We start from the raw sequence: 15,411 nt of genomic DNA, 5'->3' as shown, positions 1-15,411 counted from the left end.
TAATCATTAGAGAAATGCAAATTAAATCTACAATGAGGTATCACCTCACACCAGTCAGAATGGCCATCATAAAAATTCTACAAACAATAAATGCTGGAGAGGGTGTGGAGAAAAGGGAACCCTCTTTCACTGTTTGTGGGAAAGTAAATTGATACAGCCACAACGGAGAACAGTATGGAGGTTCCTTAAAAAACTAAAAATAGAACTACCATATGACCCAGCAATCTCACTACTGGGCATATACCTTGAGAAAACCATAATTCAAAAAGAGTCATGTACCACAATGTTCATTGCAGCACTATTTACAATAGCCAGGACATGGACGCAACCTAAGTGTCCATCGACACATGAATGAAGAAGATGTGGCACATATATACAATGGAATATTACTCAGCCATAAAAAGAAACGAAATTGAGTTATTTGTAGTGAGGTGGATGGGCCTAGAGTCTGTTATACAGAGTGAAGTTAAGTCAGAAAGAGAAAAACAAATACTGTATGCTAACACATATATATGAAATCTTAAAAAAAAAATGGTTCTGATGAACCTAGGGGCAGGACAGGAATAAAGACAGAGACAGAGGACTTGAGGATACGGAGAGGGGGAAGGGTAAGTTGGGACGAAGTGAGAGAGTAGCACTGACATATATACACTACCAAATGTAAAAGAGATAGCTAGTGGGAAGCAGCTGCATAGCACAGGGACATCAGCTTGGTGCTTTGTGACCACCTAGAAGGGTGGGATAGGGAGGGTGGGAGGGAGACACAAGAGGGAGGAGACATGGGGATATATGTATACGTATAGCTGATTCACTTTGTTATACAGCAGAAACTAACACAACATTGTAAAGCAATTATACTCTAGTAAAGATGTTAAAAAAAAAAAAAAAAAAAGGAGACAAAAACTGAAAAAAAAAAAAAGAAAATCAACTCAAAGCAGCTGAAGCCAAGAAGGGAATTTATAGTTTAGTAAGTTTAAAGTCCAGGGTTGCAGCTGGCTTCATCCGTGGCTGTTTCCAGGGGTCAAATGATCACGCTCTCCACTTCTAGGGAAGGATCTTTCCACAGGGCAATCAAAATGGTGGTCATGGTGAATTGTACAAATTGAAAAGTGTTCATTTTCCCTGTTACCTCTAGCAGAGACGGACCAGCTTTGCTCAAATCCATCTCTCATTCAGTCACTGTGACCACGTGGGTAGGATGCAGTAAGTGATCACACCTTGATCAAGTGCCACACCTACATCTGGGAAGAAAGGAGCCTGTCACCACTCCACATCTCATACACCAATGCTTCCTGTTTTCCCAGCACTATAAAGTTTCCCATACACAGAACTGTAAGTGCTAAAACTGAGTCAGGGCAAACAAAAACAGTTGGTCCCTCTTCCCCATCACCCAAAAGAAAGGTGGTTGCAACCCAAAGGTGGATGGGAAAGGGTGTTAGGCAGAACAAATGTATAGCTACCTACCACAGTGCACCACAGGGTTGAATTGCTTTGGTGTATGGGCAGATGGAACTCATTTCTGATCATTCCAGCTCCCTTATTCTCTTAAAACAGAGGTCCCCAACCCCCGGGCTGCGGACAGGTGCAGTCCGCGACCTGTTAGAAACCCGGCGGCACAGCAGGTGAGCGGCAGGCAAGAGCGAAGCTTCATCTGCGGCTCCCCATCGCTTGCATTACCGCCTGAACACTCCTCCCCCAACCACCGCCGCCTCGTCCATGGAAAGATTGTCTTCCACGAAACTGGTCCCTGGTGCCAAAAAGGCTGGGGACCGCTGTCTTAAGATATTTACTTGTCAAAAGACTTTTTTTCAGTCACTGAAGAAAGCTGACTGATGATTTTTAGTTCACTGCCAATCTTTAAATTCTAACGTAGGGACTTCCCTGGCGGTCCAGTGGTTAAGACTTCGCGCTTCCACTGGAAGGGGTGCGGGTTCAATCCCTGGTCGGGGAACCAAGATCCCACATGCCAGTGGGGCATGGCAAAAAAAAAAAAAATTAAAACCAAGTAAATAAATAAATAAATATAAAAAATCTAATGTAAATGAACCAGAAGTCTCAAACAACTCATAGTTCCACCATGAACTCTCCTAACTCAGACTTTATTTTTGCTCCAGTAGTCTTGTCACATGCAGTGAAAATATTAGCTTTACTTCGTAATTGTCATTTGAGAGTTTAACTTATTTATTTATTTATTTTTTATGGCTGTGTTGGGTCTTCGTTTCTGTGCGAGGGCTTTCTCTAGTTGTGGCAAGCGGGGGCCACTCTTCATCACGGTGCGCGGGCCTATCACTACTGTGGCCTCTCTTGTTGCGGAGCACAGGCTCCAGACGCGCAGCCTCAGTAGTTGTGGCACACGGGCTTAGTTGCTCCGCGGCATGTGGGATCTTCCCAGACCAGGGCTCGAAACTGTGTCCCCTGCATTGGCAGGCAGATTCTCAACCACTGCGCCACAAGGGAAGCCCCTGAGAGTTTAGCTTTTAAAATGCAAATTATTCATCTTCGGGAGCCACTTTTATTGATAAGGTGCACTTATAAAGGACTCATTCAATTAATCCAAGTTTTACTCTTTGTCATGGCATTTTCTTTCTTTCTTTTTTTATAAACAAAAATAACAATTCAATATTAAGTTAGAAAACTTTGACCAGCTGCTACTCCTGACTAAGCCAGTGTTCATCTGCATACTAAAGAAAGCTTTCAAAATCAACATGTTAATTATAAATTTTATTCAAAAGAAGAAATGATCAAACCACTAATTTTTTTAAAGCAACATTTACTTCTTTACTAGCCCTTGAAAAATTACAAAAACAGATTATTTGCAAAAACGTGTTCTTGTAGCAGGAGACTTGATGTGGGTTACCACTTCTGGAGTTCCATCCATAATATATTTGGCTTCATCTCTGCATATTCCCATACTTTTATTTCCAGAAAATGCTGTGTGGTATTTGGTTGAAAATATTTTCATCAGTTATTTTACCAACACACATCTTCACAGACATCACCATTACAAATATAATAAACAATTTCCTAATCAATAACAACCATGCATTCATTCAACTATAAGGAAAAGAACTGGATTACATATGACTTTTAAAAAAATCATACTCAGGTGTGTTTATTAACTGTGCTATTTTTATAAGAACACATTTTCCAGATTGGCAACCTCTTTTGACCTAAACAGATTTGAAAATATCTACCATGTACCATGTCACCAATTTTTCATATTTTTTAAATAAACATCAGTTTCCAAGGTAATTAAAAAGTCAGTCTGGGAGCTTTATGAAATTTTTAATTGATGTGTGAATTTTATTGTAATGCTGTAGTCAGGGCTTCTTTCTTTATGGTTAAAAAAAGTTTGCAAATTTGATTTTTAAATGTCACCTTAAATATAATGGTTCCAAGAAATTATTACTCAGTTTTCTCAAAAACCAGATACAAACCTTTAGTCTCATTCACGCATCCACAATAATAGAAATTTGTATTAAACATCTGATTATATCTGTCTACATTTTAGATGGACTTTGGCTTGTTAAAATGATGATTGGAATACATCACTGTCAAAATAAGCACAGGGAAATTTGGGTAGTTGTGAGCTGTCAGTAACTTGAATAATTTCAGGTTTTTCTGAATTTCTCCTGTTCTCACTGTTTCAAACTTACTATTTTTTTTTTCAAACTTACTATTAAAACTTACTCCTTTTCACTATTGATTCCTGTTCCCATTTGAAAATACAATTATCAATATTTTAAAAGTGTTACAGTTAAAGATAGTGTGGTATCAGCTTCCAGAATAATCCCCATTCTTGCCTTCAGTTTTCATGCCCTAGTACTGTCCCCTCCCACATCTCTGTAAATAATAGGACTCTTGGAGAAATGATGGCGTGTGACTTCTGAGATGAGGCCATAAAAGACATTGTCACTTTCTCCGTGGTCTTGGATCTCTGACTTTGGAAAAAGTCTGCTGCCATGTCATGAAGACAATCAAGCAGCCCTATGGAGAAATTAATGCGGTGAGGAGCTGAGGCCTCCTGACCACAACTATGGGCATGAGCCACCTCGAAGGGAGATCCTCCAACCCTGTCAAGCCTTCAGATGACAGCAGCCCTGGCTGACGTCTTAAATGCAGCTTCCTGAAAGAGCCTGAGCAAAGACATCCAGCTAAGCTGCTCTCAAATTCCTGGCCACCAGAATCTGTGAGATATGAATATATATTGTTGTTTTCAACCATTAAATTGAGGTAATTTGTTACTCAGTAATTAATAACTAGTAAACACAATCAGGCAGAAACCAGAGTTTCAGAATACAAACTTTTTGGTGCTTTTTTTTTCTTAGAAAGCTCACTGCTAAATGAAATGAAAAAGTGCCACTTGTAACAAAATATCCAGTCAGAAGCAACTGAGCAGGAATTGATTTTATGGGAGTTAGTAGATCTTTTTTCTTTTTTTTTTTGTCACAAAAAAAATTAAAAACAGTCTTATAGGGCTTCCCTGGTGGCGCAGTGGTTGAGAATCTGCCTGCCAATGCAGGGGACACGGGTTCGAGCCCTGGTCTGGGAAGATCCCACATGCCACGGAGCAACTGGGTCCGTGAGCCACAATTACTGAGCCTGCGCGTCTGGAGCCTGTGCTCTGCAACAAGAGAGGCCGCGATGGTGAGAGGCCCGCGCATCGCGATGAAGAGTGGTCCCCACTTGCCGCAACTAGAGAAAGCCCTCGCACAGAAACGAAGACTCAACACAGTCATAAATAAATAAATAAAAAAGAACGTGAATTAAAACAAACAAACAAAAAAACAGTCTTATAAGGTGGGAAATTTATTTTTGAAAATACTGGCTGGGTGTATTACATAAAGTATTACATAAAGTATTACATAAATAAATCCTTCTGTACCCCAGGGTCATAGTGGGAAGTTAGGAGAATTGAAGCCATTGGTGGTACAGTTGGGTAGAGCCTTCCTAATAGGCAGGGTGATGGAAACTCTGTAACTCTCAATTCATCTTGAAACTGATCCCCATTTTAACTCTTAGCCCCTTTCTTCAACAAAGCATTCTGCTCATTGGGAATCCAGTTTTGACTTTCTTATATTGGAAATTTATGAGAAAATATTTACTCATAAAAATAATTTTACAACAAATATTGCTGGGACAGGTAGGTCTATTTCATCATTAATTTCCAGAGCAACCTGTGAAGTTTTGTCTGATCTTTTTAGCTGGACTTCCTTAATACTTGTGTTTCCTTTGTCTAGGGGTTAATTGTATGCCACCTAATATTGTATTTCAAATATTTACTACATTGATGGAATCTTTTTTAAAAAAAATTTTACTGAAGTATAGTTGATTTACAATGTTGTGTTAATTTCTGCCATACAGCAAAGTGATTCAGTTATACATATATATATATTCTTTTTCATATCTTTTCGTATCCACTTCTCAATGGATTTCATTTGATTTTTACCAAAAAATGAAAAAAAAGTCTTTGTGGTGGGTTATGGCATTTGATTTTACCTTACTTACAAGCTAATAACTTGGCCTTTTGCTGTTTCATAGATGCTAACAGAAGACCCAAGACTTCTGGATCAGAGAGAAAGGCCTTTTCTACTCATGGCAAAATACGCAATGTAAGCTTCATGTGTGCAACGGTTCCCCTTTGCCTCCCAAATTTCCTGGGGTTGTGTTACAGGAGAGAAACAGAAGCTGGAGAATCCTCCATTTTAGAGCAAGCACTAAGTAAACCTGTTTTTTGTCTTGGAGGGAGACATTATTTCATCCCTCAAGGTTGCTCACTGAAAACATACCAGGTAAAGAGAGGCCACGAGACAAGCTGGTACCTGGGACCTGGGACCTGGGACCCCTTACTGCAGTGCTTGCACCTGGACAAATGTCTCCTTGAGCAACAAAATACAGAGAAACTGTGAGGGACTAGAAATAACTGTGCCCATGTGCAACTGGGGCAAATTACAGACAATAAGATACAAAAAGACCAAAAAACCCAACTGCTACTTCTGAAGAGCCAGGAGCAAAAACAGTGTGTCGGGAGAGAAAGCAGGGTACTGCACATGCCCCCTGCACACAACACCACCAAAGGGGTGGGCAGACCACCTAAGCCAACCCTCCAGCCCAACCCATGACATACCCCTACCCTCACCCCATATAAGGAACCTGCTTGCCCCCCTGGGGGAGTGAGCAAGGGCACCTGTTACTTGTTTTTGCTCCCCCCTGCTGCAGCAGGGGCCCCAATAAAGCCTTGCCTGATTTCTTGTATGGCCTCTAATCAATTTCTGTTGATTAAGGAAGGCCAAGAACCCTGGTTGATAACAGTTAGGGCCTTGCTTTCTTGGCATACCCAACAAGACATATGTGAGACTTACGTAGGAGCCTCTCTGCCTACAGTCATTACTGATGTCCTTTATTTATTTATTTATGACTGCAGCACGTGGCTTGCAGGATCTTAGTTCCCTGACCAGGGATTGAACCCGAGCCCTGCCAATGAAAGCGCCGAGTCCTAACCACTGGGCAACCAGGGAATTCCCCCTAATTTCCTTTATTTCGACGGAAACACTGGAGCTCAGAGAAGTTAACAGATAACTTAAGTTTATACAGCTAGTAATATCAGAACTTGAGTTTTCTAATTCTAAATTGGTGCTATTTTCAATAGACCTGCACTGTCTAATATATAAAACATTTTAATAACAATTTTCATTTTGATCACAGTTCTAAATAACATTTGAATATTAATAAAATATTAAATATAATAAATAAAATTATTAAATATACAATGTAAGAAAACATCACTATAACTTTATTCAATCTTGTTTTAAAACATCATTAGGGCTTCCCTGGTGGCGCAGTGGTTGAGAGTCTGCCTGCCAATTCAGGGGACACGGGTTCGAGCCCTGGTCTGGCAAGATCCCACATGCCGTGGAGCAACTAGGCCCGTGAGCCACAGCTGCTGAGCCTGCGCGTCTGGAGCCTGTGCTCCACAACAAGAGAGGCCGCGATAGTGAGAGGCCCGCGCACCGCGATGAAGAGTGGCCCTCGCTTGCCGCAACTGGAGAAAGCCCTCGCACAGAAACGAAGACCCAACACAGCCAAAAATAAAAATTAATTAATTAATTAATTAAAATTATATATAAAAAAAAGAAAACATCATTAAATAAAATATGAAATATAATCTATATATTACTAAATATAACTTCACTTATTTCTTTTTACTTTTCAAACTGTGGCTACTAGAAAAAAATTAATCACATATATTAATATTTTATGGTCACATATGTATTATATTTCTATTGGATAGCCCTGCAATAGACTATAACTCTTTTATCCCTTATTTTCCTTTTAATTCTTTAGTCTTAACTTTTTTCCCCCAATTTTTATTAGTTTTAACATATAGTAAATACATGTACTAGTCTTAAGTGCACAACTTGTTGAATTGATACCTATGCATATACTGCAATGATCACTACTCAGGTCAAGATATAGAACATGTCCATCACTGCAGAAAGTTCTCTCAGGCCCTAGTCAATTTCCTAGTCAATACCCACCGACTCCCATTCTTTGTGATAACCCCTCTTCTAATTTTTATCACCATCAGTAAGTTTTCCCTGTATTAGAACTTTACGTAAACAGAATCACAGAGTATATATTCTTTTGAGTCTGATTTCTTGTGCTCAACATGGTGTTTTTGAGATTCATCCCCATTGTTGAGTGTATCAGTAGTTTGTTTTTTATTGCCTTGTAGAATTCCATTGTATGGCCATATACCACAGTCATCTATTTTCCAGTTGGTGGATGTTTGGGATGTTTCCAGTTTGGGCTATTATGAATTAAGCTGCTCTGAACACTCGTGTATATATCCCTCTTAACCTTTGAGGAGAAATTGTGGTCTATCTTTGGTGAGCCACCCAATGCCCCCATTGCCACTCTAGTACCTAACACAATGCCCTTCTTGATGGATATTTATTGGAAGTATGGTTTCAAACTAGCAGTGTCGTAATTTGTCTGTCAGTCTCCATGTGGAAAATAAAGTCCAGTGTCAGAAGAAAGTCGACTCAAAGTTTCCACTATTATCATAAATAATGAACAAATAGGTCAGGAAGTCAGTCTCCTGTATTTAAATGATCTATTTCAGTCTAGTTGCCAGTTAAAAATAGACTTGTGCTCCCAGATACATTTAGTGACTGATTACAAAAGAATGTAGATGTTTCTTATGCTGTTTTTTCCCCTAATATTTCTACCCATTTTCTGTGTCTCCTTGCTCTTTTCTTTTTAACAGCAGTTCAGAGAAAAGCAGGTTCTCAGTGGAAATACTATATGGATATTCAAAGAAAGACTGTGTTATATTGATACAAGGAGTGTTATTATTTTGGTAGTAAATTCCAAACTTTTCTGTTTGTTTTCTTTTCTTTAAAATTATCTATTTGGGAGAAGCCAGACATCCCGTGTTTAAATCATGAATCTGAAATCATGAGTGAGGCTGGAGACTTAATCTCTGAGCCTTAGTTTTCTCATCTTTAAAATGGGGATGCAATACCTTCCACATAGGGTTGCTTGGAGGATTAAAAGACCTAACATGTGTCAAGCTGAGCTCTTCAGGCAACGGCATTTGTGAAGCCCAGTTCTCATTGGACCCACGCCTTCTTCCTTCATGAGCTGCTATTTTCATTTCCTGTTCTATTTGTCTCTCTGACAACTTGGGCATCGTCAGATATCTGTCTGCCAAGATTCCTAAATTGTGTGCTCAGGTACCCCAGGGTGCTGCCATAAACTCAACAAGAGCCTTCCAGGATAGCTTGAATTTTAAAGGGAAACGGTGATAATTGGCATCTGTCCGTCATGGAGTGAACTACTAGCTCCAAGGAGTTAGAAGTTTCAACATTAGATTGTGGTACATTTCTTTCATTGATGCCATTTTTGCAAGGCTGTGTTTTCTGTGGTTGCTGTGATAAAAAGCCAGTGCTACATGAGAAGCAATGTACCACAGGCAGTGTCCAGTCTGATTCCCAGGTTTGAGAAATTGTGCAGTGTACCAACAGGTGCAGATATCTCATAAGTAAGTGCGCTTATTTAAGAACGAAATGAAAATGCACTTTTTTTTTCAAATGCCTACTAAGATGTTAGGATGTGAATACTTATTGTTTGGCTCTTACTATTCAGTAGATGTATTTCTTAGGTGTTTCTTTTGGTCTAAGGTTCTGTGAAAAATCACTGATACTAAAGTGCTGTGAACTAGAAGGCTTGAGAACTTTCTGTTCTAACGATATTTAACTGAGGACAGACAACAGTGCTATAGAGAAATAAGTAGATTTTGTAGTAGGTATGTAATGATAATAACTGTTAAATTTAAATAGTCAAGAGTACATGTTGTAGATAAACATGTTATTCCTCAAAAAAACACTTTTAAAAAAATTTTATTGAAGTATAGTTGATTTACAATGTTGTGTTTAATTTCTGCTATACAGCAAAGTGACTCAGTTATACATATATATATTCTTTTTCATATTCTCTTCCATTATGGGTTATCACAGAATGTTGACTATCACAGAATGTTGAATCATGTGCTATTACAGTAGGACCTTGTTGTTTATCCATTCTATATATAATAGTTTGCATCTGCTAATTCCAAACTCCCAGTCCTTCCCTCCTCCACCCTCCCCTCCCCCTTGGTAACCACAAGTCTGTTCTCTATATCTGTAAGTCTGTTTTTGTTTCATAGATATGTTCGTGTCTTATTTTAGATTCCACATATAAGTGATATCATGTGGTATTTCTCTTTCTCTTTCTGGCTTACTTTGCTTAGTATGATCATCTCTAGGTCCATCCATGTTGCTGCAAAGGGCAGTATTTCATTCTTTTTAATGGGTGCATAATATTCCATTGTATATACATATGTACCACATCTTCTTTATTCATTCATCTGTCAATGGACATTAAGGTTGTTTCCACATCTTGGCTGTTGTAAATAGTGCTGCTACGTACATAGGGGTGCTTGTATCTTTTCTAATTATAGTTTTATCTGGGTATATGCCCAGGAGTGGGATTGCTGGATCATATGAAAAAAATCACTTCTTTAATTAGCTAATTCCTATATATTCTCAAAACTCAATTTATACATAAACCTCTCCAGGAAGCCTTCCCTGGTTTACACCTGTCCCACCCCCATTCTCAGTGCCATCTAGATAAGAAGCCTCTCATATAGGCTTCCATATACCTTCTGCTTACCCCATCCTTGCATCCTGGGAATGTTGATTTTCTTGTCTGTACTTAGGTTTGTTGTGGGTAGAGACCAGATCTAAATGAACTTTGTATCTGTGGACCCTGGCACAGTGTGTAGCACATAACAAGCTTTCAGAAGATATTTGTCGATGAATTAATGAAACACACAGAGGGTATGCATAGGTAATAGTAACCAGTGTTACTAAACATTTCATAGGTACTTCCAACGTTACTCAAATGCCATAATATTATTTTATAACGTGAAGACTATTTAGTTATCAACTTAAAGACCTTGAGTTACACAAGTTCAGAAAGGTGAATGGAGACAACAGAGGGCTTAGGGCAGCAGTAACTTTTGGTCACAGGGACAGGTAGGGCTGAATCTAGAATCCAGAGCCTCCTACAATTTTTTTTTTTCTATACCACATACTGCACCTGGTCCCTGGCAATTAGAAAACACACTTCTTTGGATTGGACCCTTTTTTAAATATTCTTCTGTAACCCTTATGAACAGAACCTTTAGACACTCAAGGAACAGTTACTACAGTTTACTTGATTGAGGCCTAATTGCAGGGAGATTACAGTCAATTAAAGATGGAAGAAACTTTACATCACAATACAAAGAGAAACAGAGAAATATAGAAAAAAACCTCAGAGTAAACACAGAAGAGAGGTTTCTTTGAATTTGGAGAGTGTGTTATTATTGTTTTTGTTGTTATTATTTTGTTACTGTGAACGTTTCAAGCATTTCATTACATTCATTCACTCGTTCAACTTAAATTGATTGAGTGCCCATTATTTGCCCAGCACCATCCAAGGAAAAACACAAATGATCTTGGAGCTTTCTGTGTAATAGAGGAGACAGATACATAAAATAATTATTAAATTGTGGCTGGAAATAATTGGCAGGAAGCTAAACACAATGTGCATTTATTTTTTTTAATTTTTATTTATTTATTTATTTATTTATTTTAGGCCACACCGCAGGGCATGCGGGATCTTAGTTCCCTGACTAAGGATCAAACCAGCACCTCCTGCAGGGGAAGCACAGAGTCCTAACCACTGGACTGCCAGAGAAGTCCCCAGTGTGCATACAGAATGTATTATAGACCAGTTTACACACACTAAAATGGCTAAAACTAATTACCCCAACCATACCAAATATTGTGGAGGATGTGGAGCAACTGGAACTTCCGAGTACTTCTGCTGGCAGTGTAATATGGTCCAGCCACTTTGGAAAAGTATGGCAGTTTCTTCTAAAGTTAAACATACACTTCTCATATGACCTAGTAATTCCAGTCCTTGGTATTTACCCAAGAGAAATGAAACCCTGTCTCTGCACAATGACTTGTACACTAATGGTTATAGCTGGTTACAGCTGGAAAACTGAAAAATGAAACAACTCAACTGTCTGTAAACAGGTGACCGGGTCACGAACTGTGGTTCTTCCATATATGGAATACTACTCAGCAATAAAAAGGGATTACTGACACACCAACAGCACTGGATCAGCCTTAAAACATATGCTAAAGAAAGAAAGAAGTCCGAGTCAACAAGAGTACAAACTGTGTGAAGCCACGTGAAATTAAAGAACAGGGAAACCTATGCTACAGTGATAGAAATCCGATTAGAAATGCTTGGCAAGGCAGTGGTTATTGACTGGGATGTTCCTCCAACTCCCTAGGGTGATGAAAACGTGCTCCAACTTCTTTAGGATGGTAGCTCTTCACATTGGTGAATACATTTGCCAAAGCACATGGACTGAACACTTAAAATCTGTGCATTTTACTCTGCAAATTAAACCTTAGTTAAAAAAAAAAAGCATCACATGGTGACCCAACCAGAAGCAGGAGTCACGGTGTTTGTTGTTGTTTTTTTTAAATAAGGAAGTGTATTCTACAAAGTAAAACAACAACCACCACCACCACCACAAAACAAACCCAAAAAACCGGGAGTGGGGCTGGGAAAGTGGAATTCCAAGCACCAGAAACTTTCCCAAGTATTGGTTTCAAGTGGAGGAAAACCTGGAAGTATTCTCGATTTTACAGGGCGAGGGCAGGCTGCTGAGATGGCGGATTGCAGAGAACTGTCGGCTTTCCGGGAGGGCCAACACAGTCCGACCCCAATTCCCCGCAGAGGTCCCACTGTCCCCAAGGGTTCCCGCCCCCGCCTCCGCCCCCGCCTACGCCTCCGCCTCCGCCTCCGCCCCCGCCTCCTCCGCGAAGCTAGAGTCCTGACCGGCGGACGGGCGGTCGCCCGCCGGCGTCGCGCTGACGTCACGCGCGCGCTGACGTCGCCGGCGGCCGCGGCCTCTGAAGCGGGTTGGGGCGCGGGGGGCGCCGAGTTTGACTAGTTTGGGGGCCGATCCGCGCCTGGCGCTGCACCCGCCGCGCCCCGCGAGCCGCGCCTCGGCTGGACCCAGCGCGTCCCTCCCGTTCCCGTGGGGCCCCGCGCTGGCGGCTGGGTGGCGCTCGGCGAAAGTTGGTCCCTCACAGGCGGGCGAGCGGTCGCGGCCATGGAGCCCCGCTGCATGGAGTACTTCAGCGCCCAGGTGCAGCAGAAGGACGTCGGCGGCCGCCTGCAGGTCGGCCAGGAGCTGCTGCTCTACCTCGGCGTCCCCGGCGCCATCCCCGACCTGGAGGAGGACCTGGGCTGTCTGGGCAGGACGGTCGACGCTCTCACCGGCTGGGTGGGCTCGAGCAACTACCGGGTAAGCGGCGGCGGCGCGGCCTGGCTGGGCACGCCCTCCCCCGTCGGCCCTTTAATCACGGATGTGCGAGGCCGGCCGGGCGAGCCCCCGGGGGGGCGCCGGGCACCTCGGAACCGCCTCGCGGACTTGGGGTCCCCCGACGCGCCCCCACCGGGGAGCCTGCCTCTCCGAACTCGAGCCGGAGTCCGACTTCCCACCACGACCGACTTTTTCCACAATTGTGAACAGTGACACATTCAGCGATTCTGTGACACCGCACCGTGCGGAGTTCCTTGGCAGTAGGATATAATGCTTCATCACGTATTTTAAAAAATCAATGATCATTTACATGCATAAAAGGTTCGAAGACGTTTTACATTTGTACGTACCTATGTAAACACTACCCAGACCAAGACGTAGGACATGAGGATACAAATTTTAAGTTGAAAGATGTCAAGTTAATCCCTGTTCATTAGTGATTTTTATCCTACTTAATCGCCTGTTTCTTTTTTTCTTAAATAGTTTGTGTGTGTGTGTGTGTGTGTGTCTGGAAGGTTGTGCTTTTCGTGTCTAAGGCATCTTTAGAGCTTAATAGCGTGCCTGATTAAGTTTACTGTTAAATCTAATGAAAAGATGCTGACCTCATGGCATTATTTATTTGCTTTTCGTTATGGCCGACGGAAGGCAGTTGAATGCTGTCATTTTGTTTTGCCGCAGTTGAGAACTGACTCGGATTTGAAACCGTGCCGTAGCAGGTTAGCTGATGCTGACAAAAAATAAAAGGATGAGGTACAGGAAGGAATGAGTGTTTCTGAAGAGCCGGTAGTAGGCAGGTTGTAATGTAGCCAAGTTGGGAGACCAGGTAAATATTCTGTAATCAGCCTGAACTGTGGTTTTTGACAGTAACTTTTCCTTCTAGTCTTCTGGTGGCAGTGTTGCTTTAAAATGTTGGCCCAAACGTCCTGTGGATGAAGTGATTCTTCTCAGTCATAGATACTTAAAACCCAGCGAATAGGCTGTACTTTGAAAGCATTATCATCATGGAGAAGAAAAGCAAACTCTAAAATTATTATGCAGATTTAATGGTGAAACTTATATGAGTTTTGGAAGGGTTTGACTTTTTACAAGAATAATAAACAGTTTGAGAATTAACCACCTCAGTGCTCCATTATATACTATCTCTTTATTATTTTTTAAAACTTTGTGAAAAGTTAATATTTAAGAATATGTCATTACTGTTTAGGGGATTAGTCTTATTTCTTTGGAAGAAACAAGCTAAATTTACTTACCCTGTAAGAAGAGCATACACACTCAAGATAGTTGATTTTGTGTTACAGCCTAGGCTGCTGTAGAAAGTCTGCTCTTTGGTAATGCTTGCTATCCTTCCCAAGTGAAGGTTGATGTGTCACCTCTACGCTGGCTGTGGTTGAATTGGCTTTGGGCCATTTCACTCCTCAGGTGTACCATCAGTGAATGGCAGTTAAGCCGTCCCATCTCTTGAAACATATTTTTGGCTTCTGTGATACCACAGTATCCTGTTTTTTCTTTTTTGTCTCTAAGCACTACTTCTACTCAGTGTTATGTTTTTCCTTTAACTGATCCCTAAGAGTTAGAATCCTTCAGGGATCTGACTCAAGTTCTTATCTCTTTACTACACATTCTCTCCATGCTCCTCAGTAGATACTGCAGCCTGAGACAATTTCAGAAATCCTAAGAGAACTCCCACATCCTCACCTACATACTTCCTTGTAGCTGTGCCCATACAACTCTGTCTTCTCTGTTATAGTGAACAAATTATCTGTCTTTCCCACTTCTACCAATTCCCCCACATGGATATGAAGGCATGTGTACCCCATGCCCTCTTGCCTTCTCAAGGACATTAATTCATTAATTCTGATCTATCCTTGATCATTAGTTCTCTCCTTTCGAATGAATTCTGTAGTATAAGAGCTTTTCTGACGTTGTTTGGGAGAGGGCATTCTAATTAGTTTATTTGGGATTTATAAACTAAGTTACCAAGCTAGGTCATCATTTTTTACTCAAGATACAATGAATATTTAAATCTTTTGAAAAAAGTGTATCATGGAATTTTTTGAACATACATACAAATAGAAATGTACTTAAATTTCAAGTTATGCTGAACAAAATATAGTTTTTCTTTGGATTTGATAGTACTTCAGAATTTGAGTTTCTTAATAACAGTGAATTTGAGTGACTATACTTATATGCTGGGTATTATTCCAGATATTGAAGACCCAGCTGTGAACAAGACTAGAAAGGCTTATTCATTCAGCTTCATTTGGATATTAATTGAGGACCTACCATGTGCAGACAATCTTCTGGGCACTTGGGATACAATAGTGAAAAAAAAGACAGAAATCCTTGCCTTTGTGTGCTTAGATTCTCATGAGGGCAGAGGAATAAACAAGATAACTAAAATCTGTAGTATGTTAGACGGTGGTAAATGCTTTGGAGAAAAGCAGCGAAGGGAATAGGAGTGTTGGGCAGGATGC

At 40.8% G+C, this 15,411-nt stretch overlaps 1 protein-coding gene and 1 long non-coding RNA gene across 28 annotated transcripts in view; both read left to right on the top strand.

Moving 5' to 3' along the window:
- The window catches only part of LOC309637383, an 89,498-nt gene extending 83,243 nt beyond the window's left edge, over positions 1 to 6,255 (top strand). The window contains exons 3-4 of the long non-coding RNA XR_014250505.1: positions 3,857 to 4,189; positions 5,542 to 6,255. This is a non-coding gene — a long non-coding RNA (uncharacterized lncRNA). The remainder of the gene's footprint in view (positions 1 to 3,856; positions 4,190 to 5,541) is intronic.
- A 6,158-nt stretch (positions 6,256 to 12,413) lies between these two features.
- The window catches only part of CLASP2 (cytoplasmic linker associated protein 2), a 176,764-nt gene continuing 173,766 nt past the window's right edge, over positions 12,414 to 15,411 (top strand). For 22 of the 27 annotated variants that reach the window (XM_082411766.1, XM_082411776.1, XM_082411775.1 and 19 more), the window contains exon 1: positions 12,415 to 12,919. In XM_082411766.1, the coding sequence (XP_082267892.1) occupies positions 12,725 to 12,919 (195 nt within the window). In that variant the 5' untranslated portion in view covers positions 12,415 to 12,724. Of the gene's footprint in view, positions 12,920 to 15,411 lie in introns of all 27 variants that reach the window. The other 5 variants (XM_082411782.1, XM_082411779.1, XM_082411781.1 and 2 more) reach the window with 2 other exon arrangements.

The sequence above is a fragment of the Balaenoptera physalus genome, assembly GCF_965194825.1.
Source record: "Balaenoptera physalus genome assembly, chromosome: 11".
In the NCBI taxonomy this organism is placed as follows: Eukaryota; Metazoa; Chordata; class Mammalia; order Artiodactyla; family Balaenopteridae; genus Balaenoptera; species Balaenoptera physalus.
This window is presented reverse-complemented; position numbering and strand designations above follow the sequence as displayed.